Below are 27,062 nucleotides of genomic sequence, written 5' to 3' on the forward strand. Positions count from 1 at the left end.
GCCAGTTGCCAGAGGCTACTGGACTGAGAGTTCTTCATCCCAGGTTCCTGGATGTAAGGATCTACTACCACTGTTCAAAGGCTAGAAGGGTTCCATCTACTTGAGATTACTTCACTCATTCATAGAAAACAACAAAGGCTGTGGGAAGCCTGAAGGAAAGCACCGCACAAAGCTGTAGTTAACAATGCTTAATAGAGTATAACTAGAACTCTAGGACAATTAAGTCACTCTATCTGTCTCAAATTCACCCTTGATGGAGCTCTGGGCCCAGAAAACAAATTGAACCACACAGAGCAAGGAAGACAAATAGTATGCTCCCATATTATTACTGTTGTCAACTCTTGGAGAGCTTTCTGTCCTTTAAAATATATTTAATAGAAATAAGCAAAGCCATTAGACAGCCAATTAAAATACTTCACAACCATGGAAACAAATCCAAGATAGATAATTACAAGGCAATTCAGACCTCTGAAAATCATTTTTACTCTAGAAAACTTGAAGTAACATTAAGAAATATGAGCTTCTTGAGAGTATGCTTTGATCTCATGCGGGAAAAAGCATGAAGTGGAAAAATGTTTTATGAAACAAGAGATAGAAGAAATAATTAAGGACACTGGAAAAATGCATGATGAAGAATAATAAAAGTTCATGTGAGAGAAAATAATATGGAATAATGAAAAATGGAACTAATAATATGGCTGACAAATCAACAAATATCAAGTAGCATTTCCAGGACTAGAAAGATCATTAAATCTGTGATATTCAAGATCATGGGAGCAGAGAGAATACTCTAGCATTCTCGTGCTGCTTGTGAAAACTTCAGAAGACTAGAGTACACAGGAAAGAATTGTTAAAATAATTCTAATTCTTGATTTGTCTGAAGAATGAAAGCACCTTCTGAATTTGTGTTCATATCTGCCTAGACATGATCTGTAAATGTGTTAATTTGTTTTGGTGTATTTGTGTGTGTGTGTGTGTGTGTGAGTCTGAAGATAGGTAAATTTTTTATTTATCTATAGATTTATTTATCTATAGATTACTAGAAATACACTTGAGATATAGATGTTATATATTACAGATATATAATATAAAAATCATGTATCTATCTTTCTCTATATATATATATTGAACTCAAGAATGTAAAATAAATATACCCTGAAGTTTTTATTATAGACATTAAGCTTTTGGAAGCATGTACTCAGCTATAATAAACCCAAGAATGTGCTTTCTACATAGTCACTTTACCTTCTGCAAATCATTACTCCTTCCAGAAATGTATTTATGGAAATGTACATATATTCATATCTTATGTACACAAATTTATCAGCAATGTATTGGTCTGCCTTACTCATGGATCTCTTCATCCTTCAAGTAGTGCAGGCTTTGAGAGGAAAAATGCTGTGGCTTAAGAGTCTTATGCTCTGACAAGTTGTATTTCTTACATGAAGGAAATGAAAACAGTCTGGACTATGCCGTGAGTACCTCTTTACAATTAAAGAAAAATTGTGCTTCCTCATAATTTTTCCAGCTATTAGGTGAATCAAATTGAAATGCGCAACTGGGCTAGTCAAAGGCTATTGTAATTTGTCATTAGAATTGTTCATCAGGAAAGAATAATTTCACTTGATTTACATAGGAAATTATCCATCCCACTGCTATTGTAATAGTGAAAAAGTATTCATCTCCTCTTAAAATGTAGAAACTTCTAAAGTCTCTAGTTATTAAGAATCATCACTTTCAAACATTATTAACTACCATATGTAGGTTTGTTTTACTGTAATTGTATTATATTCAGGATTGTAAAGGCAAGTTCCCCTTCAAATGCGTGCATTTCAGTTTAGTCAATTTTCTTTCCATGACTATAGCCATTTCTTCTAGAACTTTGTAATTAATATTAGATGATGTCAGCTTTAGCTTGACTATTTTTCAAAACCCTCTCCTATAACACAACTACTTTAGATAGTTTATATTAAGTGAAAACAAAACAAACTTTAATGGAAATACACGAGAATATTTCACAATATATAACTACTACATAAAAAACTTTGATATCACACTACTGAGAATATAAACAGCCTATTTTGCAATGGATGCATATTTTTCCAAAGTATGAGCTAGTCACTTTATATAGATTATTGCTTTAAATTCTTTTAGTTCATAAATGAGAAAATAACTATAAGAAAAAAGTGAGTTGTCAAGAGGTATGTGGATAAAATAATTCATTTGGATTTTTAAAATCCCAATTACATATCCTGGTAAACCAAGCCACTCATGAAAAAGTCAAACTACAGAAACAAACAACTGCTTTCATCTCATTCTTCTGTGTTCTTCATGAGGACCCATGAACAGTCAGAGCATCTTCTGATCTTAATCAAAGAGAACACTAGCAAAAACAGAGGTTGTTCTCATGAGTCTTTCATGTGCAAAGGTACTATTTTATGAATACAAAAATGTTAAAACTCTGGAACGTTAAATCACTACCACTAAGGATCCTAAAGAAACAGTAGGCTTTGTGCTGTGGTTAGTTGTTCATTGACAAACTGATGATTCTTTTACCCTTCAAGATGCAAGTGATCAATACTGAAGTGGAACATCTGAAGCACTCAGTAAAGAAATTTTGTTTTCATTCAACATAAAGTATGGAGTTTGCCATCTTTTTGCTGTTATATTTACTGTGGACCTGTGTTAAAACTAAAGTAGTATCTAATTACAAGTTAAAGTATGACAATTTGATTTTGTATAGTACAAATGTCTGAAGTAGTGACTATTCAGAAATAATGTTTTTTTAGATGAACTAGCATGTGGATGATGAATATGTTTTAAAAGAAAGTCTGAAACAATAAATTAGCAAAAGATTTATGTTACAGTAACTGACTTTGACATCCCAGGAAATCCCAAGGAACATAGATTTTACAGCAAGTTCATGGAAATGTTCAGATAAAATATTCATGCAATCTCTACTAAAAGAAAAGCCTCTTATGGTCTTGTTTGACAGAAGCTGACCTTTGCTTCAATAAGCTCCCATCTTTGCTAGAACTTAGTGTTTAGATACTCTGCTTAGATGAATAAACCATAGCATTTTGTTCTTTGTGTTTTCTACTATATGTGATAATTAATAGAAAGGAATCCTTTGAAGTTTAAAAATGAAGTAAATGGGTATTTTAAAAAAAGGCATTAAGGGATCTTTGAAGATCAATTTCCCAGCATGATATTTGTCAAAGCAATTAGGATCCACTCTGACTCGGGTAGAACCATAGTATGCAGCGCATGTGCTCTTTCTTTATTGTGAAAGAACTTTTAACACTAGTGATCTTCAAGAGTTATACAGTCTATGAAATTATGATTTATACAAGGATGAATCAATGATTCAGTTATGTATTTAAAAGACTTTTTGAGGATAAAAATCAGTAGGGGAAAAACAAAGGAGGAGGTAACAATGCTCTATAGGAAATGTACTCATTACCTTACTCATGTAACTGTAACCCTCTGTATACTTTTTTTTAACAATAAAAATACATAAAAAAGCAAGCAAACAAAAAATTTGTTGAATATAATATGATTTAATATCATGAAAACAAACAAAATATGGTTTAAATAATTAAAACCCAATGCAAGATTTGGGTAAAATCTAGGTTTAAACCTAGTATTTGTAATTTTGAGTTTCTGTTTTTTTGTATTCCTTAAGAGAAAAGCACTGTGTACTATTTATGCATATTTAAAATAGTAATAATTAAACAAGAAGCTACTTTCTTCTGCTTGAGATTCAAAGTCTTATTTGACAACCACCTATTTAAGCATACCTTTATAGCAAATAAGTAACTACTGATGTAAAGGAAAACACCACACTCACTTTTGAAGTTACAAGCCACCTGATACATTTGATTAGTAATTTATTTAATAGCCTGGTTAGAGGTAACACTATAGCATTGAAAGTGTAATAGCACCTCACTTGTTAATCTAGGATTAAAGTATGTGCTCATTAATTATCTCTCTGAAGTCATGGGAAATTTTTCTTTTCCTACGGCCCCTGATATTGCATGCCCATGTTTTGACAAACTCTGACACATTCTGGACCCATGAAGAAGCACTGTAAAATGGAAATTAACCAGCTAATTGTATTTATAAAAGTAAGCAAGGAAAATAAAAGTTTCATAGTATTAAATTGTCCACTGAAAGCAAATCCTGCAAAACTAAGAGTTTAGCAGATATTGGCATGCTTTTGAGCACCTTCTTTATTTTTGGCTGATACTGGGACTTAAACTCAGAGATTGGTGCTCTCTCAGTATGACTTTGCTTGCCCATGGCAAACCACACTTGAAGCCCTGCTTCTGGCTGGCTAGTTGGAGATGAAGTGTCATGAGCTTTTCTGTCTGGGCTGGCTTCAAACTCTCATCTTCCAGATCTCAGTCTCCTTAGTAGCTAGGATTATAAGTTTGAGCCACCCATGCAAGGGTGATTTCTAGAACTTTCAACAACTAACATAACATTGCCATATGTTCACTGAAGTACAAATCATGTGATCTGGAGAATTCTAGTACAACATTTAAATAATTATTGTTCTTCTTGGACTTACCTTTTAGATTATCATTCCTTAAAGTATTTCATTAGAGTTACCATGACACATTTTTAAAATATAGTTTTGTTAATTAAGTTAAAGCCAGCGAATCAAATACAAAAAATAACCTCTCCTATTTTGTAGGTGAATAAACTCACCCTACAGAAAACCTAATACAAGGGGCTGAGAAGGTGGCTCAGTGGTAGAGCACTTGCCTTGCATGCATGAGGCCCTGGGTTCAATTCCTCAGTACCACATAAGCAAAAAGAAAAAAGCCGGAAGTGGCACTGTGGCTCAAGTGGTAGAGCGCTAGCCTTGAGCTGAAAACCGAGGGACAGCACCCAGGCCCAGAGTTCAGGCCCCATGACCGGACCCAAAAAAGAAAGAAAACCTAATACAAAACTGATCAAAGGATTAACATTGTGAAAATGCCAATACTGCCAAAGGCTATCTACAAATTCAGTGCAATATCCATCAATAGCCCAACCTCATTGTTCAATGAGAGAGCACAAATCTAATCAAGAAATCTAATAACAACAGATGCTGGAGGGGATGTGGTCAAAAGGGAACATGACTGAACTGTAGGTGGGAGTGTAAACTTGTTCAGTCACTCTGGAAAGCAATATGGAGGTTCCTCAAAACACTACAGAGCTTCCCTAGGACCCAGCAATCCCACTTCTGGGCATTTACCCAAATGACCACCAAGAAGACCATACTAAAGCTATCAGCACAACTATGTTTATCACAGAATTTTTTTTAACCATAGCTAGGATATAGAACCTTAGCTAAGATGTGCCCCTCAGTAGATGAATGGATCAAGAAAATGTGGTATACAATGGAATTCTATGCTTCCATCAGAAAGAATGACAACACCCCATTTGGAAAAAATAGAAAAAATTGGGAAAAATCATATTAAGTAAAGTAAGCTAGACACAAAGAAATATATGTCCCATGGTTTTCCTTATTTGCAATAAATAGTGTATGTCTAGGATAATCTTAGCAGATGAGCAGAATAGCTCCATAACAATGTACATATGACCATATAAGATGATAAGTGAAATGAACTCCGAGATATAGACACAAGAGGTTTTTCTTTATTGTTGTTGTTGTTTTTAATGCACTATGTAATTTTTGTTTCAATTGTATGTTCTTTTCCCTATTGTATATCCTCTGTTGTTACTGTATTTTATTTTAGAACCCTGGTATTGTATATATGTTTATTTGAATTAGGGAAGGGAAGGGGAACAACAGAAGGGTGACACAAAAGACAAGGGGGAACCAATGCAACAGCAATTTACAAAAGACAATATATTGAAAAGATCAGTACAACTTAGTGGGGGAATTTTAGGGGGAAGGGAAAGTAGGAGAAAATTGAGGGAAGGGGTAACCAGGTTGACAAGAAATGTACTCACTACTTTACTTATATAACTGAAACCCCTCTGTATGTCACCTTGACATTAAAAAAAAAAAGACCTAAATGTAAGACCCGAAATTTAGAAAATACTAGAGGAAATCATAGGAGAAAATTCTAAACCTTTCTGAATAAGATTCTAGTTACTCAAGAAATAAGCACAAGGGGCTGGGAAGGTGGCTCAGTGGTAGAGCGCTTGCCTTGCATGCCTGAGGCCCTGGGATCGATTCCTCAGCACCACATAAGCAAAAAGAAAACAGCCGGAAGTGGCGCTGGGGCTCAAGTGGTAGAGCGATAGCCTTGAGCTGAAGAGCTGAGGGACAAAGCCCAGGCCCAGAGTTCAGGCCCCCGGACCGGACCCAAAAAAAAAAGAAAGAAAGAAAGAAGCACAAGAACTGACAGGATTGCCTGAAGTTACAAAAAGCGTCTGCGTGGCTAAAAAGAAAACAATTATTTGAATGATGTGATAACATAACCAAAAGAAATTCTTTTCTATTCGTTCACTGAAGAAAAGATTCATATATAAAGAGTTCCAGAAATTAAATCCCCAAAGAACAAAATATCCAATTAACAAATTTGTAATGTATCAAAGAGCTGTTTCCAAGAGAAGAAATGCAAATAGACACTACATAAATGAGGAATATCAACATCTCTGGCCATCAAAGAAATGCAAATCAATCATTATCCATTTCAATGATATGGACTGCATTGGCCATCAGTAATACAAACAATAACTGCTACCAAGGATTCAGGAAAAAAGAAAACTTTACACACTGTTGATGGATATTTAAATTAGTGTACCCACTATGGGAACTAGTATGGAGTTGCCTCCAAATATTAAACATTGAATTACCATGTAAACCTGCTGTACCACTTCTAATCAGCACAGGAGTTTTGGCCTGCTCCATTTCCGACCTGGGCCGCTTCACCCCTCCTTAGGCAACCTGGTGTCCCCCCCCCCCGCTCCCGGGAGGTCACCATATTGATGCCGAATTTAGTGCGGACACCCGATCGGCATAGCGCACTGCAGCCCAGAACTCCTGGACTCAAGCAATCCTCCGGGCTCAGCCTTCCGAGTAGCTGGGATTACAGACGCGCACCACCGCGCCCGGCCTGTACCACTTCTAGACATAAATCCATAGGGATTTAAGTCAGCACAAAATAGAGATACCCAAAACCTCATGTTTATGGTTACAGTGTTCAGTATAGCCAATCAGCCTATGTGACCATCCATCAATGCATGGATAAAGAAACTGTGTTGTCTATACATAGTGGAGTAATATTCAACCATAAGAAGAATAAAATTGTTTCATTTTTAGGAAAATGGATGGAACTGGATATCAGCATGTTCAATGAAATAAGCAAGAATAAGGGAAAGTAATATGTAGTCTGTTTCATATGTGAGATCTAGCCTTTAAAAAAAGAAACAAGAAAATTACACAACTGTAAAATGGGTATTGTTTGGAGTGGGAATCAATTGGAGGAGGCTATTTAAAAAGAGGGAATGAATGGGGAGGGTGAGTACAACTATAACCAAATAATGGGAAAAAGAGCAATATAGCACAAAAGTGTTCTCAAAAAGGAGAAAGGGACAAGAAAGCATAACAGAGAAAGTGAATTTGCTCAAAGTACATTAAGTGCATATATGGAACTATCATAATGAAACCCATTGATACAATTAATGTATGCTAATAAAATGATACATTTTTAAAATTATGTGAAAGATTTTACTAACTCCCTTACTCATGAAAAAAGGTTATGTAGTATTTCAGTATGTGAAATATTTAAGGTTCTATATTTGTGATATATTATATTTGTAATATATAGAATTTATATTTGTAACATTAACTATTATTTTCAGTAGCGCTAACTGATCATTTTATTGCCAATATAGTATTTCTTCACAGTCTTTGGCCACCACAATACTAATAAATAGCTATTGAGAGGGCATGCAAGAGATCAGGCATTAATTTCAGTGCTTTAAGTGAAATACTGTGCTTTTCAAATGAACTACTGCACTAGTTATTGCATCAACCCTGAAGGTGACATTACTACTGCAATTTTTTTGAAAAGAAGAAATTGAAAAAGTGACATATACTAATTGAGCATAAGTCCACCCAGTGAGGAACAGAACTAGGGTTTAACCATGAGTGAAGCCCATATTTTTAGTTATATCACTTTGCTTTCAGATATCCTCATAGATGATGCAGACTCCTAGGTCACTTCCCCACCCCTAGTCATTGTCCAGTGGTCGCCCAGTGCTCACTAGACATCTCAGTGAGAAATCTGGTCTTGGTCTCCAAGTGCATGAAACCCTGCATAGTCCATTTGATACTATGATGCTAATCACATAGCAGTAATAGATAGAAACTCAAAGCTGAGTCCACACTTTTCAAAACTGCAACTATTCTTTTCTGGAAGTAACACTCCAACATTCTGAGAATTTTATGAATATGATACCAATAAATTTTAGAAAACATGAAGTCAGGAAATCAAAATTTACTTGATTTTCCCTTATTGGAATATTTTGGTAACTCTGCATTATTTAGCCTTCCCTAAATTTAGTTTGAAGAAGAGTGTGCCTTCTTCATGGTGTATCAGCAGCTTGAAGCACAGTTAGAAAATTCCATTCACTTTGGTAAACTTTGATTTATGAGTGATGATATTATAGCTCTTCAGAGCAAAAATAAATATTTTTCCCTAAGGCCTAATTTTCAGTGTTTACCAATCTTAATGGTAAAATACTCTCAATCACTGCTGATGTCTAGACATCAAGCTAAGCTATTCAACACATGGCACCGCGGGAAATGGCAGGATATGAGTCCTGGTTCCAGCTTACTGCGTTTCTTAATTGCCCCCAAATTTAGCACCAACTACCACACAATTGACATATCCAGATGTGGGGGTAGTTACAATTAATAGCACGAAAAGACTAAAAATATTCTTTTCAATGGGCTCATTTGAATGTTTTTCCTTATGTATACAATTGCTGTATGCATTTTATAAAGCTATAGCCATTCTTCTAAAATCCCAACACTATTTACAAACCAAAATTACCTATAACCTAGTAATTCTAGCTTAATTGAACTCTTCCTACAAAGATATATTACATATGTGTCTAGAACCCCAGAATAGAGACACAAGTGGTTTTTCTTTCTTGCTATTGTTTCTAACATATTTATAAGGTACCGTGTGATTTTTTTTTGTTGCTTTGTATGTCCTTTCCCCATGGTAAACCCCTGTTTTCACCGTATTTGATGTTGGTATAATTTGGGAAGGGGAAGGGAAAAAAACAACAAAATGTTTAAATAGGGATACAGACTGACCCATTGCAAAAACCAGACGCTATGTCGAAAAACGAATTTTATAATTTAGATAGGGCTGGGGGTGGGGGATATAGTTGAGGAGCTGTGAGGGATGGATGGTAGGGGAAAAACAAAGAAGGAGGTGACAATGCTAGATAAGAAATGTACCCATTACCTTGCTAATATAACTGTACCCCCTTTGTATAGTATTTTCACAATAAAATACTTATTAAAAAAAGAGACATACTCAATATGGGGGATGGGGGAAACCAACATGACTATCAATAAGGAAAAGAAAGAGGTGAGAATCTCAGATTCGAGATTGTTTGAAAAATCTATAGAATTTTGTTCCCTAAATTCTAAGCCTAGGGAGTTCCCTCTTACCTTCTACATTTCCTTACATACTACATACAATGGTCCCTGGCAAGATGTAAGCATATGCTGTCACATAAACCTTATGAGCCAACAAAATCATCCTTAGTTATATTAATATTCATGTCAGAATTGTTGGTGAAGGAAACCTGTTTTACCCTTTTTTCTGCCATTTGTGGTCTTCCAACTAAATGGACAACGGAAAGGTTTGTAGGAGAAAAGATGGGGTTTTGTTGACATGTGTAGGCAAGCATTCACAGGAAAGTTTGACCCATGGAAAGATGGTTAGGAGGGTGTTGCTCCATTTTAGCAAAGGAAGATGAGAACAAACCTCATGACAAGACGAATGTCTTTTAAGAAAGATAAATGGCTCTTTCTGAAGCTAGATGGGAGATCTATACAAGTTTTGTGAGAAGGTGCTTTAAGATTTCTGGTCCCATTTCTGACATCTCTCTGGTACTAGGAGCCCATTTTTCTTAGTCATTAAACTCCAGTGCTGGGAAATTAAGACAGTTGCTTCCCCTAAAAACAAAGGAATACAAATAAAGGTTACAGATACAAACTAAAGACAAGTGTGTACAAAGTAGTATATAAAGATATAAATCTGACCATCAAAAGGCATGGACCTCAGAGGTCAAAACAGAAGACAATGTTCAAAATTATAGTGAATGACATGGTTCTGAAATGATTAGGAATTGTAGTGAATATATTCATGATAATGCTGAAAACTTTATGGGCTTAATATTAGCCACACAAGAGAGTAGGGTTTGTAACCATCACCAAACCAATGATGGTGTGTGTTAGCTAGATGTCAGCATTGCCATTACTTGTTATTTTTTGTTTATGAATCACTTCCCTTATACCTGATGTAATGTAATAACATAACTTAACTACTCCATATTTTTATGTTTATGTATGTTGTCTCTTTGTATATGTGTGTATGTGTGTGTGTATATATGTGTGTTAAATTCAAGGCCTTATAATCTCACTTGTCTTTATTACTCAAGTCTACCATTATACAACTTGAACTATAGTTCCACTTCTGACTTTTTAATGATAATTGGAGGTGAAAGTCTCATGATTTTTCTGCCCCAACTAGCTTTGAATCTTAATCTTCAGATCTTAGCCTCCTGAATAGATAGGATAATAGGTATGATCTACCAATATCCAACAATATCTCTTAGAATTAGTATTCTCTGTATTTTCTACACTGTACAAACAATTTATTATGATAATGTTGAGAAAACATGTTTCTTGATTTTATAAACTCACCTTGAAAAATTATAGACTGAGTTTCCTAATTTTTTTCCTAAAAACATAATTGAGATTATTTAGCATCTGTAGCATGCTGCATTCTAAATGAACTAAAAATCTGGCAAAGATTTGCAATATAATTTTTATGAATCATAATTAGGCCATATTTGTTTTTAAATTAATTTCTGTGACAGATATACATCAGTGTCATTTGACTTATTAAAAAAATAGTCACAAGACTAAGGGAAAGCTCTGGACATTGATGGCTCACACCTGTAATCCTAGCTACTACAGACTCTGAAATTTGGTGATCATGGTTTGAAGCCAGCTAGGGCTGTAAAGACCATCAGACTTTTATCTCCAATTAACCAGCAGAACTTGAGAAATGGAGCTGTGGCTCAAGGAATAGGGCATCAGCCTTCAGTAAAAATCTACAGGACAGTGCTCATGCCCTGAGTTCAACCATAGTGCTGGCACAACTCAGGGAAAGTGTAATTTAGGCCCTAATGCTTTTAAAGCCACAGGAACATTCATAGAAATTAAGAGCTTATAGGCAGCAGAAGAAAACGCATACTTTTATTCCATATGCAGTCAGCAGTTTGTAAGCCACAATTACTAAGTGGGAAGAAAATAAAAAAAACAAGGTTCAGCTGGGTGTTGCTTTACCCCATGATTTGTTCTGCCACTTGATCAATGATGAGAACAAACTCAGCCCATCCTCTGAAGGCTAGGCATGTTTCAAGGCAGCTGTGGGAACACCTGGCCACTTATCCTATACAACTACTGCCATCATTCCAGAATCAAGACCCATTCCTCTCCGCTTGAACCCAAAGCAATGCCAATAAATCTGATGTTGAATTGAAATATTTCCCTAATGAGAGAACAAAAGCAGTTTTGTGGTTTTATTTTTGGAGAATTTGAAGGAATCTTTGTGTCTTGCTAAATCGGCATGACTGGCTCATTCAATATTAACTCCAATTGACAGTAGTAGGAGTACTTTTCTTTCATTTAATTTTATTATCAAGGTGATATACAGAGGGGTTACAGTCATACCTAAGATAATGAGTACATTTCTTGTTGAAAATCATTACCCCCTCCCTCATTTTTCTCCCACTTTCCCTTCCCTACCTCCCCCCTCCAAGCTGTGCAGTTCATTTTCAACATATTGTCCTGTAAGTATCACTGTTGCATTGGTGTGTCCTTTGTCTCACCATTTTGTTGTTCCCCTACTCTTTCCTAATATAAATGTTTATGCAATACCCAGGGTACCAAAATCAAATGCAGTGACAATAGGGGTAAAAAGGGTAAAAAAGAACAAAAGAAAAAAGTAATAATTTCACATAGTATATTGAAAACAACAGTGAAGAAAAATCTGTTGGGTCCATATATTGAAGTTTATTTCACTTAGCATCACATATAGGACAAAGACTAGGGCTCCTTGGCACAGGTTGAAACTTTCTTATTAAAGACCCAGAAACACAGCAACTTAAAGAAAGGTTGCACAAATGAGATTGCATTAAACAGTGCAGCTTCTGCATGGCAAAGAGATAGCTAGCAAGATAAATAGAAAGCCCACAGGTTGGGAGAAGATCTTCACTAGCCATCTCTTCACTCATCTATCTCTTCATCTTTGTACCCACAAAGTTGTACAGGACAACTCAACAGGAAGTTACAAAGTATAAAGTATATTTTCATGTCTTCTTTAAGAAGGACTAGCAGCAGCGTTATACACTAGCAGTCAATTGCTAGATGTCACGAGGAACAGGCAGTAAATGTTCTAGGATTTCAGACATCACAATCAATTCCATCTGAAGTGATCAAAGAAGTCTGAGGCTAGTTTGGTCTTCTACCTTAAGGCAAAAAAGGTAATTGATGCTATTTTATTTCACAGAATGAATGAAAGTGTTTTAAATGAGAACTCATCTGAAAGGCCTAAGGCTATCCCTGAGTTGTTTCAGAGCCTCAGAAGATGACTGAAATCTTCTTTTTATACACCTTAGGGGTCCAACAGGAAAGGATTTTTTTTCTTTCAAGAACTACTCAATAAGCAAATCCATAACACTTCTATGTGTAATTTTCATAAAGGTCTTGGTTTAAAATACGTTGAATGCCCATCGCCTTTTACCTAGCTTTTGCTGCAATTTTGTATCATCATATAAACCGAAGAACAATGAAAATACAAAGCAAGACTACAAATGGATGTCTTTTCCATAAGTTGTGTGTTAGGTTTAACTTTTTAAAAAGAATGAACATTTTGAGTTGTAGTTTGGAAGTTGTATTTAGAATATCATACAGGCTAAAATCAGGCTTAAATAAGCTCTTTATAAAGCAATCCTATACCCTCAAAATGCTTTCAAAATTTGTGGATGATAACATTTGTTAATGTAATTTAAAGATTGGTACCTTCTACAACTATAAAACTTATTTCCATCTTCTTGCTATACCTTGTTTTAGTAAGATAGCATGGCCAATCACTGAGGTTTGTTGCTAATTCCTTTGTATACATAGGATTTTAATCACATATCCAATTTGGAGATATTTGCATTTAAAAATTGGAATCATGACATACATTGACCTATTTTGGTTATCATCTCATAATATATAATATAAGATATATAAAGACATGTAATATACAATAATACATAATATATAAGATATACACTATAATATATAATTATCTTATAAATGGATAGATTTTAGATATGTACCTTAAATGAATCCACCATGAGACTCTCTTTTAAATGTCTAAATTCTAGGGGCTGGGAAGGTGGCTCAGTGGTAGAATGCTTGCCTTGCATGCCTGAGGCTCTGGGTTCAATTCCTCAGTACCACATAAGCAAAAAGAAAAAAAAAGCCAGAAATGGCACTGTGGCTCAAGTGGTAGAGCGCTAACCTTGAGCTGAAGAGCTGAGGGACAGCGCCCAGGCCCAGAGTTCAGGCCCCACGACCGGAACCCCCCCCAAATAAATAAATAAATAAATAAATAAATGTCTAAATTCTAAAAACTTGTAGTCATAAGACTTTTATTATAACCTTATGTACATGCTCATTTCACCATAAGATTTAAAGTTTTCTTTGGGGAAAATTTTTAGGCATAGCTGTCCCCTTTCCATAGTATTAATTAAGAGTGTTTGTGTATTTTATTTATAAATAATTCTTCAAATTGTATTAGTAGAATTTTCCCCTGCTTGATAGCATTTAAATTAGCTCATTTTCTACAATTGGAACATGATTCAAATGCTTTTATAGGAATCAGCTGCATTCCAGAAATTATAAAGTATATTCAAGTAATTAGAATATTTACAAATTTAAAATTTGTTAGATATATAATTTATATAATGCATAGATTAATATTCTTATATGGATCAATCAATATAAATTTATTATGCTAATTTTAGTAATAATGAGATATTTTATGCCAGGAATTTGTTTAAAGTTCACACAGGAAGGCTCAAATTCTTCATTTCTCTCTGTGGTCAGGCAAACTTTCTGGATTTGTGGAGGATAAAAAAAAAAAATCTACGTTAAATTCCTAGAAAGTACTGCTGTAATATATACTCTTATGAAACTTGACAGGTAATAATAAGGTCAGCAGAATCTCAGACTGGTCTAATTTGGAGATTTTTTTTCCCTCACATATTTCAAAGAAACTGCATTTTATAGCATCTGTCATATAAACAGTTTCTCAAATGCCTCCGGAATTAAGTAATAGTCAGTAGAGGTATGTGGCATAAATTACAGAAACCAGCAGCCTCAGGACAAGCTTAACAGTGACCATATTAAATCAGCTAGTCATACAACCTATAAAGGAGAAAGTAAAAAAAAAAAAAAAAAAAAGCACCGCTCATGCTGAAAACAACTTTTAAAATAACTCACAGGGTTTCACTTTATATAAGGAAGTGCCGCTGGTGGCTTTGCTCTCACTTGCCATTAATGCCTTGACTTTCCAACAAGGCCTCAACAGGTAGGGACAACTCTCTGGGCAGCTGTTTCTCACTAGCATTTCCAACCACTGCCGCCATCAGTGAAGGAGCTGGTGTGGCACGCTGCATACATTTCTTTGGTAAAGACCCTAACATCCAGAGATAAAGTCTTTAAAAAAAAACTATTAGAAGACCCTTACCTCCTAGGAAAATTTGGAGGGAAAAAAGTAATTCTGTATCGCTTGTCATTCAAAGTGGTATAATTAGAGAGAAGAAAATATTTCCTTTTTTTCTTGAGACAAGGAAAGAAAAATAGAAGCTAACCAATGGTAGAATAAATTAGGAAAAGTCTTTCCTGAGGACCCAACATATCTTTTTTTTGTTTGTTTCCCATTGTTTATGTAACGAATTAGCACAACTTAGTAGTATTTATCAGATTACAATTCTCATTGTTAAAAGTCCAGAGTGACTCTTACAGGGTTGAAATTAAGGTCTTTTTTTTGAGGTTCCCAGGAAGAATGGGCCCTTTCCTCTTGCAGCCCCTGCAGGCTGCGAGCCTTGCCTCAGACCTCTGCTCCTCTCCTACAGTGCCACTTACTTGTGAGTCCATTTGGAATACCTGGAGAATCCTGGCCAATCTCCTTGTCACAAAATCCTTAACTCCATCAAAACAGCAAAGACGTTTTGTCATAGACTATTCAGAGACTCAGATTAAGATGTGATATTTGGGGGCCATTGTTCATCTGCATTTTTCTAACTTGGGGAGGAGAAAGGAAATAACAAAAAAGGGAAATAATAAAATAACAAAAAAATAACAAAAGGATACAGGTTGACCCATTGTAGCAATGAGATGTACAAGACACTATGTTAAAAACAAAACTCTACAATTTGGGGGGCAGGAAGGAGGGTTGGTGGATGTAGAAAGGAAAGGGATGGTAGGGGAAAAACAAAGGAGGAGGTAACAACGCTGGATAGGAAATGTACACATTACCTTACTTACGTAACTGTAACCCCTCTGTACACTATTTTTTACAATAAAATTTTTTAAGGTAAAAAAGAAAAAAAAAGCCAGTGAGGGAAACAGAGAAACTCCATCCTAATCAAATAGAAATTGAATCAAATAAACAAAAATTTAGAAAAAATACTTGAAGCTTTCCAGGCATTGATGGATCATGTTTATTATTTTAGATACTCAGGAGACTGAGATCTGGAGGATTGTGGGTTGAAGCCAGCCAAAGCAAAAAAGTCCATGAGATTACATCTCCAAAATAACTGTCAAGACACAAAGTGGAGGCGTGGCTCAAATGATAGAGCATCAGCCTTACAAATATGTGGTTCTGACTTTAAACCTCAGGCCTGAAAGAAAAATTAATCTCAAACAGTAAAATGGGAATTTCCACATACAACATTAGAAAATTTATCAATATTGGAAAGCATATCAACATGGTTGAATATTTTAAGTATAATAAACTATTCTATAAAATGTGGATCAGAATTTAAGATGTAGTATTAAAAATAAAGTGAATGATCCTGAATTATGTATGTATGTTCAACATCTATGTAAGATAGGGATATTTACATATTTGAAGAATAAAGATAAAGATGAGATTACCAAAGTTCTAGAGTTCTAAAGTTCATATTTATGTGATGAACCATATATCTAAGGAATAATTTTTTGTTTGTTTTATGTAAGTGTACAATGGCACTTATAAATTTAGATGATCCATAATTAGTTGATCACTGTCGATGAAGACAGAAGACCTATATTTTACTCAATAGTCAATTATCATGTTGTTGCCATGATTGAATTTTTTTTATATTTGCAAAGGATTACATTACTGACCTTGAGTACCAAATGATTCTGAGGTAAAATGTAATCCACAGGCAATATTACTTTATGACAGTGTACATTAAATTGAAAATTAACCATCAGTTGTATACATGAAAAGGATCTTTTAAAATTGTAATGAATTGATATGCTTAAATCAACTTCTAATTTGAATGTAATTTCACTTTGAAGTTTATCCATAAAACATCATTTAATACATTATTACACTATAATGTAAGAACATTTATGCAGTTTCCAACTGAGATAGATTTATTAGTGGAACTTATTAATAGTAAAAGTGTCTCCATTTAAGTCGTGAATGATTTCTGAGTGCTTTTTGTTATTTACATTATCCATTACTGTTTTGCCTCATAAGGCAAGCTTCTAGTTCTTAGTGACTTCTATAATCATCTGTCATTTCTATGAATATAATTGTATATAATTACATTCTTCTCATTGAACTTCCAGTTTTTAAGTTTTTCCAAAGCCCTTATGTTCTTTGAAGAACCAGACCTTTCAGTGTCATAAATTTAAGAAGACATGTTCCCCTGACACACAAAAGCAGCACTAAGAAATCAGACCCACCGCCCTGTCACTCATGTTCACACCCGCCTCCTGCTCCCCAAACCAATCCCAGTGTACTCCACTTCACACATGTACACTAAGTATCTTCACCACATTCACCCTCCTTCACGCTTTCTGTCTACCTGCCTTCCTCCATTTTTTCCCAACTGTGGACAGGACTTGTTTTATATTCTCATCATTCTTTTTCTTTTAAATGTATGTTAATTGTTCAAAGAGCTTTTCATGGTGGTATTTCACATATACATATACAGTACTTAAATAAAATTTTATTAAGTTTAGCTTTACATAAATTTTCATGTGTTTCCTCCTCCTTACTTTTAATACTAAATGTAAATCCTGGACCATCCATTGCAATACCTATATGTAGTCATAACTCCTTTGCATTAATTATGAATTCTCCCTTGGCAGAGGTCTTTTGCCAGATTCTTATTAATGAACATCTGTAGATTTTCCAGTACTTACAAATAAATTTCAGTAAATCATATTGTAAATATATTACTGTTTTTATGCAGTGTGTCTCTAATAGTACAAAAAGTCAAAATTTAAATGAATACATAATTTGCTTCAAATTGGTGAATTTACTATCATAAATTCATACAAAGTTTCATCTATACTGACAGAGAATTAACATGCTTTTTCCCACAGCCTACCTACAACAGTGCTGTTAAAATTTTAATGTTTTTCCTTTGTCAGACTAGTAGGTAAGTAATGGTACTTCAATGAAAGTTAATTTGGATTTGTCCATGATTAAGTTTTTACTTCTATATCAAACACTATTGCTTTAAAACATAGGCTACTTAAAAATGAAAAGTGATTCTTTTTAAAGTACCAAGAATATAAATATATAATTAAATTTTGGAAATTTAACACAAGACTATTTTAAGCCAAGTTCAGATTGCTAATAATGTTATATATGTAAAAAAGTTAGATATGGCTCTGAAAATAAACTGCTGATGTTAAGCATTTTATTCAACTGTTAGAGAAACCATGCTAAATAACTAATCCTCCCAAAGACAAGAAAATACTCACTTTAAATAAGAAGGGTATTCGATAAAGTTTAATAAAGTATTCAGATATCTGGAGGAGAAAGAAAAGCCTATAAATGATTGTGTAATTGCAGAGTTTTCTGATGGCAGATAATGATTTTCTGAAACACAGGACCCAAGTATATTGAGCTTCATTTGAGAACCTCAGGCCAAAGCCAGTTTAAATTGAATATCCTAGCAGAATAAAATTGAAGAGTTCTAATTCTTGTCCTTGGAATATTTGAGTTTTTCCATTGCTCTTTAATATTGTTTCAAAATATGTTAATACTACCTTTAGGTTGAATAAAGTAGGTTCTATGGTTATCTTACTAATTTAGCATCAACAAATGGGTGTCCCCTTCAATAAAAAATTGTGTTCCTTGAAAAAAAATGCAAAAGTATTTAGATAAAATCATTCCTGCCAGTTAATTCTTACTTATTTTGTTTTTCAGCACCCTCTTTGATAGGAATGGTAAGAAAGGATTGGGCGTCACAGAATAGCATCGCCCTATCATGGCAGGCACCTGCTTTTACCAATGGAGCCATTCTGGACTACGAGATCAAGTACTATGAAAAGGTAGGTCTCATTTTGAGCTTCCTAAAAAATTATATATACATTTTATGTATATATATATATGTCATGAATGTTTTCTTACTACATTACATCAGTTCAAATCTGGTTTTCTCTGGCCTAAACTCATACTTGTGTAAAACAGATTCACCCATCAAAGCTCAAAGGATGGACTCAGAGGTAAGAAGTGAAACAAAGTGAGACTTTAATGGTTGTGTTGCAGGATTGAATATCTCTGATGGCACACTCAGAGATTCAAGCAATGTTGTATCTAGAGCATGATGATCCCTTTCCCTCTTCCTCTTGGTCCAGGTACTATGTGTTCCACATTCCTTCTTTGACATCATCTTACTTACATTATGTTCTGTTTGGTAAATTTGGATATGTGCACCAACTGAGCTTCACTGAAGATTGAAAGTAGGCTATTGATGGGTCTGGGAAGGTGGCTCAGTGGTAGAGTGCTTGCCTTACATGAGGCCCTGGGTTTGATTCTTCAGCACTACATAAGCAGAAAAAGCTCGAAGTGGTGCTGTGACTCAAATGGTAGAGTATTACCCTTGAGCTGAAGAGCTGAGGAACAGCGCCCAGAACCAGAGTTCAGTCCCCATGAAGAACAACAACAATAAAAAAAAGTGGGCTATTGACTGGCCCCTCACCTTTTGTTCTTTTGTGGCACAAATGCTCTTCTGGGTATCTCCTTTCATAAAGTTTATACCCATTTTCTCATTTTATTGTGGTCTATTCGTCCCTTTGCTAATTGGCATGATTCTAGTCAGTCTTATTTATCTAGGAGCTTTCCATGCATGAACTTTGTCGTGTATGCAAACAAGATATTAGTAATATTCCATGTTGGATCAAATTTATCATTTTCAAAATCCGTCACTACTAACTTTATTTCTAACATACTTACTACTTATTTTAATATTCTCTAACTTAGCATTGTGCTTATAATTTCTTAAATTTAACTTACATTATTTGGAATCAGATTAAAATGAAAGAAACTTATATGTATATACATATACATATTCAGATATATATGTATATATGTATCTTTCAACTTACAATTTGTTAATATTCTGTAGGGAATAAATTATAAAACTGAATTACTGTAATTTAAAGTGATTATGTAGCATAGTCCTTTGGGTTTAAATTTTGATATATTCCACTGTAATTTCAAAAAGATATATTAAAGAATAAATGGAAGTAGCTATTGCATTCAATATTTTCCACTTCATTCAGATCAATTATTTTGTTTCATAAGAAGCTAGTAAAATGAAATTGGTTGACAAATCAATCTAATTTCCCTTTCATCATTTAAAATTATTCTCAGCTATTATACTTTTCAAATTATCTATTTCTTTAATTATACTTATGTTCTTTTTTATGATTTCCTTCATATTCCTCACCATTATGGAATTCTTGATATAGATAATACAACCATATATATGAATTATGATATGTGTCATTGTTTTAGTTACTTTTAGAATGCTGATAAAGGGCACATTCAATTTATTTTAAATGTTATATAAATCATCTATAATTTCCAGTGGTTTACTATAATAATAAAGAATGTCTTTCATTTCTGTAACTTGTCAGAAACAAAGAAATATTCAACCCTTCCCTTGGAAGGTTTTTATTTAATAGTTTATTGAAATAAACTATTTTATAGGCCAATAGATTAGTAGGAGAAAAAGAATACATGCTTATTATCAATCATGGCTACCCCAGAGCCACAAAAAGTAAGAAATTAAAAAAGAGTCAGATGGTTGCAATGTAAAGACTCTCTTCATAGTGAAAAGTGGGAGATGTAAATCATTTCATAGAGATAGTAAGCAATTTATAGAGAAAATGAATGAATCCAAAAGACAGACAATTGCCTAGAACAAAGTTTCTATGACCTCTCTGAGATTGACATACAGTCTCTTATATGATGTGAGTTTAGTCTTTCTTGGTTAGTGAATTTTTAGTGAAAATCATTAAGATGATTTCATTCTTCCTTGTTGGATCTGGTCTTTAGGAAGATAACTCATCATTAGGAAGATAAAGGATATTTAGGGAGATAAGGGATCTTCAAATGAATCCCTTTCTGCACTGGCCCTTGTCTGTTTTCAGTTTGAAGTCTAATGCAGCATTTGTGATGATACAATTTTTGAACACCAATATGGAAGCAACATAAATACCTTTATGTTTATTCTAAATCAATATATATAGCACAAGAGTCAAAACTGAATGCCACCTTTGTTCTACCACTCTGAATAAATGGAGGTGAATAACTCATTAATTAGCATGGTTGTGTCCAGTTTTTGCACTCTAGTAATTACATCATCATGTAGTCAATGAAAGATAACATCTTTATCTGATATGGATAAATCCATGGCTTAAGAAAAGAAGAATTTAAAAAGTTTAAATTGGATTAGTGATTTTGAACATTAACCACGCCAGCCGTGCTCAGAGAACCATTGAGCAAGCCTTTCAAATACTTCACCCTGTATCATGCTTTCCCTAGGAAATTTTATATATATATATATATATATATATGCATATATAAATATACATATACAAATTTATCCATTCAAATGCCTATTTTGAAAAAGCAGTGCACACATACACATACATATAAAAAACTATTCAGAATAAAATTATTTCTGTGTTTATTTTAGGAGACAGAAAAATTACTGGCTCATTTTCTAGTCATTTATGCTTCATATGTTGAGAATGAAAGTAACTTGTAAGATTTGCAAGTAAAGATAAGTCAGATTCAGCAGAACACCGTTCATCTAATTAAAATTGGAAAATCAGAAAGATTCTTAATGATAGTAGTAAACATAATATCCATGCTTAGTATTAGGTATGCAACATTTGGCTTTATTGTGAATACCATTTTAATAGAGGAATTGACAATTTTATGGAGACTTTTATTTTGTAAGAAAATTATAATGATAAATGAATAACAATGGTTTAGTATGTATCTTGAAGTCAAAGATTTCTAATTCACAGTCCGACTCTAATTCTCATCAGGCTTATGGCCAAAGAAGAAAAGTCAGTAAAGCTCTGTGTATGTGGCAGTGAGGAATAGAACCCAGGGCTTTATGCATGCTAGGCAAGCACTCTAGCACTAAGCCACATTCCCAAGTTAGTAAATCTCATATGCCAAAAATTCACATGTAGAAAACTAAAATAAAGATCTCAATCATTTTGTTGATTTGTAAAGATTAATTTTAAATAGATGTAAAGATTAAAAGTACCAAATCAGTATATAAAATGAATTTAAGCAAAAGTTAATAAAGCATCATACAGTACAATACAGGACCAGAAAACAACAGATTAGGAATTGTATACTAAACAAAGCATAAGAAAAATAAGTAAAATTTTTCTTTCATATTTAGATATGTATGTAGAGGCAATCAATGATGTTAAAATATTAAAATCAGACTTCATAAATTGATTGACAATATTAAGAATTTTTCCTATTGTGAATTCAAATTCTAAGTATGTATATTTTGCATATCTGTATTTAGAATACAGTTCCTCTTTCTGAATAAATACAATTAACAAATAGGGTAACTTACAATAGAATTCACTAAAAGCATTTTTTCATTGTTAGGAATCTAAATATTATTCAGTATGAAAATCAAGAGATATATATACATATATATCAGTATGCATGTTTATATGTATGAAAAACATATGTGATCTAATTTTATATTATTTAGGGGATCATGTAGAAAATTTAGATATTTCCTAATATGTATATTTTTATTTGTGCATTATTATGTAAGTTAAGGAGAAATATAAACAAATTGCATATATATCAAGCTGTTTCAAGTGTTGCTAATGGTAAGAGGGTAGAGAGTACTTAGAGTACTTAGAGAAGAGAGAAGTTGCAAATATAGATAAATATGGATGGATGGATGGATGGATGGATGGATGAATGGATGGATGGATGGACTGTCAATAGCTTTAGTAATTGTCTCCAGCAACTGGCATACCAAAATCTGTGTGCAATTGTTTAACTTAATGTCATAATCCTGTCACTCCACCTGTCTAGTAAGTGTCTAGAATGATGAACTCCTGTAATTTAACATACTTTTAAATCCCAGTATATTTTATTTGTACTGGTATAGTCACAAAAACTAAATATCGCCTTCAGTATTAAATGTATCTTTTATTTTAATCCCTTTTATGCTGCTAGAACAATGAACCTCAGCCCAGCTGGTTTTTGAAGAGGAGAGAAATTTCTTATAGTCTGGAGACTACAAGTCTGGAAAGTTCAATATCAAGTTTCCAGAATATGGGAGCAAAGACTAGTTCTGGCCCTGGTCAGTGAGCTCAAAGGTCCTGGGGTGTCTTTGAACATATTTCCTCATGTTTACCACCTTGAACTAGAAATGAGAGCTACAGGAATTGGTATTCTCCAAAGTATCTTTGTAGATCATTCTTTCATTGTCCTAAGACAATGGCTTCATTCTTTTCATACTAATTTGGTCAATGGCTTCATCAGATACTTGGTGTCCTCTACTGAAAATATTTTTCATTCTCTACAAGCTGACAAGGCTGAGAATTCTTCAAATACCCAAACTTAGTTTAATTTAAAACCTCATTTTATATCATTGTTTTTTTCCCATCTTGAATGTAAATATATGTAATTAAAAGAAATTGCTATACGCTCTAAAACTTTGTGCCTTAAATATTTCTTCTACCAGATGTCTGAGTTCATCTATTCTTAAAATCTATTTCCCACATGCCCTTAGGCATTGGTCATAATTCAGTCAGCTTCTTTGCCAGTTTAAAATAAGAGTAGCTTTCTTGTAGTTTCCAACACTCTCTTCTTCATTTCCTTATGGTACTTCATCACAGTAGCCTTTAGAATCTATCTTTCTAACTTAGTTAAGTTTCATATCTTCATCTGGCTTTTTTCCCCTCCTCTATTCCTTTGCCTTTCTTTTGTTCTTTCTCCCAGATCATTAACGATCTGAACAGAAAAATCCAGGTTATTTTTTCCTACTCTCCTTCCCCAAATCCTTCCATTTTCCACCCATTATTCAATTCACCTCTACATTTTTTATTAGTTTTTAAAATCATGAACTATATAATGAATCTTAAGAACAACCACTTGGGAAAATGCCATTACTCTTCTTATTCTTTAAATGAGGACATTTAAGAGACAAGGACCTGCATGACTTCACCAAAATCACAATGATGTAAGTGGAGTCCAAGCTGGGAGGGGACCTTGCATCACAGAGGCCATCTCAGGAAAGCTGATGCTCTCTGCTGATTCTGATTTTTGTAGCTTCCCTGAGGCCAAACACTTATTTCTCTCAGATGCCCTTTTGCATCTGTAAAATGGCTGCAATAAACCATACCTACCCCATCAGGGTGTTGTAGAGCTCCACTAATTACCAACTGGTAGCTCATTTGCAAACATGAATTCCCTCCACAACAGTTCATTATTCTTTCACAGCATTTAAAGATACTGTGAGTGGTAAAGTTTTTTCCTTGTTAATTTTTACCACATGCAGCAGTTTTTTGTATTGTTTAGGAAAACTCATCATGAGAAAAGAAGCATTTCTCACATCTAGCTGGTCAGTAATGATCTACATCTAGCATAAAATATATAGAGCATAATATAGCTACATATCTACATAATACATCTACATATAATAAAATTATCAGTCAATAATAAGATAATATATGATAATGTTCTAATGAATCCATAGATTATAGAAGTAATTTTCTATGAATTTAATTAAAATATATAATATAAAAATATGGAGAACAGTGAGATTATAAAACCTGGGAAGATCTGTGGGAAGAATTTTCATCATTATAATAGGTTTGGGCTCCTTTCTGAAAGTCACACATTCCATATTAAAACCAAGTTTGTAGACCCCAGACCCCAAGTTCAAGAGTCACATCTGGCCACTGGCCACATATGCCAAATAAAGAGACATGGTGATGGGCACAGAAAGATTTATTACATGACAGCCATAGGAAGATGGCATTTCAGTACATCTTTAGCTATGTTCAGAACTATTGATATTGGTTTCAGATTAAAAAGGAGGAAGTGGGAGCAAGTGATAAAAAGATATGTACAGTTAAAACAGTTTCAAATCACAGGTCTGAACTAGGTAGCCATTAGTTTAGTCTTTGTTTCTGCTGGAGTTCTAGAATAGATGTTATCACTTTACCATTATAATAAATAAGAAACAAATTGCCTGGTGAGTGATCTGAGTTTGTGACTGTTTCTTTTAAGAAGATAAGAGGGCCGGGTGCTGATGGCTCATGCCTGTAATCCTACTAAGGAGGCTGAGATCTTAGCCTCCTTAGGTGGTTCAAAGCCCAGGCAGGAAAGTCCATGAGACTCTTATCTCCAATTAAGCACCAAAAAACTGGAAGTGGCACTGTGGCTCAAGTGGTAGAGTGCTTGCTTTGAGCTAAAGAGTTCAGGGACAGTGCCCAAGCCCAAAGTTAAAGCCCCATAACTGACCCAAAAAGAAGAAGAAGATAAGAAACTCTATTTGAGTGGTAGTTTACTTTCTACATGCGATACGTATTGGTAAATCTTTCCTTTCTTGGAACCAAAGTGATTGTAAAGTGACTAGAGAAGAGTTCAGATCAAAGGTTACAAATACAATGTTCAGGAATTTTTAGTTAATTCACACATTCCGGTAAAAGCATCTTTTAAGATACCTTCTACAATTTCACACTTTAAAAAGGTTGTCTTGTTCTTTCTTCACCTTCTTTTCAACTTTCAAGTAGATTTTCCACAGATGTTGATCAGTAATATCCCTTAGGTTTGAAAGACATATAATCATTGAATCTCTATTTTATAAATATAAATGAAGCAATTCTATAACAATAGTCAACCTAAAGTAAACTCCTTCCTTCTTAAATGATGTCCATTAACTATTACAGGTTTTGATCATTTGTTTTATGTGGTTGTTATTCCTTCCTGTAGATGTTCTCCTAAGGGAAGCGGATGATTTTCTTTTCACTTCCAGAAATTTCACTATTTCCATCCATTGTTTAGCTACATCTCCCAGGTTCTCTGCATCCACTTTCCCCTATAGTAACCTAATTAACAAGCTTTATAAGTGTGCCTTAAATGTGATTACCACATGAGGACCTAAGAAAACTATGACTAAGGAAAATAGATACAAGTCACCTGAATGACATGGAGATATTGTAGAATGTAAATTCTAGTTCATGTGGTTGGGCAGGTGGGTGTGGATGACAGGATAAAATTCTGCCTTTTTTCCAGTTTCCTGTAGAATTGATGAGATAAAGATAAGAGATAAAGATTGTTAACACTATAACAAATGGACGAGAGATTACTATGGGACTTCGTGAGATATAGATAGGTATATCTAGAGAGAGAGATAAAGAGAGGGGGAGGGTAAAAATGGGGGAGGATGGGAGAAAGTTGGAGGGGGAAAGAGAGAAGGGAGAGAGAGAGAGAATCTCCTTCTATCTCCTACTGCATTTCTAACTAGATATCATGTGGATGGTAACACTGCCAGTCCATGTTACAAATGCTGCCTCTTCGATATTTTATTTAAAGACAGACAAAGTAAAGAATCCTAACAATGCTCTGTGTATAAGAAAACATGTGTGAGCATAGACGGCTACATCTTTTTAACTAGCTACGACTAGGTATTATATGATTTGCATTATATCAGACACACACAAAATTTAATGCAGTCAATAAAATTCCAAATTCATTTAGATGTGTTTCATTGTTTCTAGTAAGATCAGCATTTTGGCACTGGTAAGATTTTGTGTTCTTCTCTCCTCCCCCTCCCAAAACACACACACTACCGCCCCCCCCCCAGTCCTTATTTGTTGCAGTCTCCACTACAGAAAAATTGGGCATGAACATGTAGTACTGCATTAAAACAACATTACCTGAAAGAAAATATATACAGCAAGGAAATTTACTGATACAAATGCTCATTATGGTGATTTCATGCCCAATTTCCATTCGGTGCAGCACATATTATACTCTCTGTGGAAGCCTGTCAGTCTTAGTGGGCCCAGAGTGTCCCAAAATTGCTCAAGGCAGAAATTCTTGTGTCACCCACAGCATCTGTATGGTGTGAACCATTCAAAGGAGAAGGTAATTAAAAAGACGTTTACAAGGTGGTGTCGAGCAGGGTGTGTGGACTCACCCATCATTCGCAATACAAACATCTATCAATTACTCTGTCTTCAAATGTCTTCCGCTTCCTAAAAG

At 34.2% G+C, this 27,062-nt stretch overlaps 1 protein-coding gene across 1 annotated transcript in view; it reads left to right on the forward strand.

Moving 5' to 3' along the window:
* Epha6 (EPH receptor A6) overlaps positions 1-27,062 on the forward strand; it is a 737,672-nt gene that overhangs the window by 420,786 nt on the left and 289,824 nt on the right. Inside the window, exon 6 of the mRNA XM_013024079.1 lies at positions 18,711-18,835. Within this exon, the coding sequence (XP_012879533.1) occupies positions 18,711-18,835 (125 nt within the window). The remainder of the gene's footprint in view (positions 1-18,710; positions 18,836-27,062) is intronic.

Source organism: Dipodomys ordii, unplaced genomic scaffold (genome assembly GCF_000151885.1).
Source record: "Dipodomys ordii isolate 6190 unplaced genomic scaffold, Dord_2.0 Scaffold73, whole genome shotgun sequence".
Lineage (NCBI taxonomy): Eukaryota > Metazoa > Chordata > Mammalia > Rodentia > Heteromyidae > Dipodomys > Dipodomys ordii.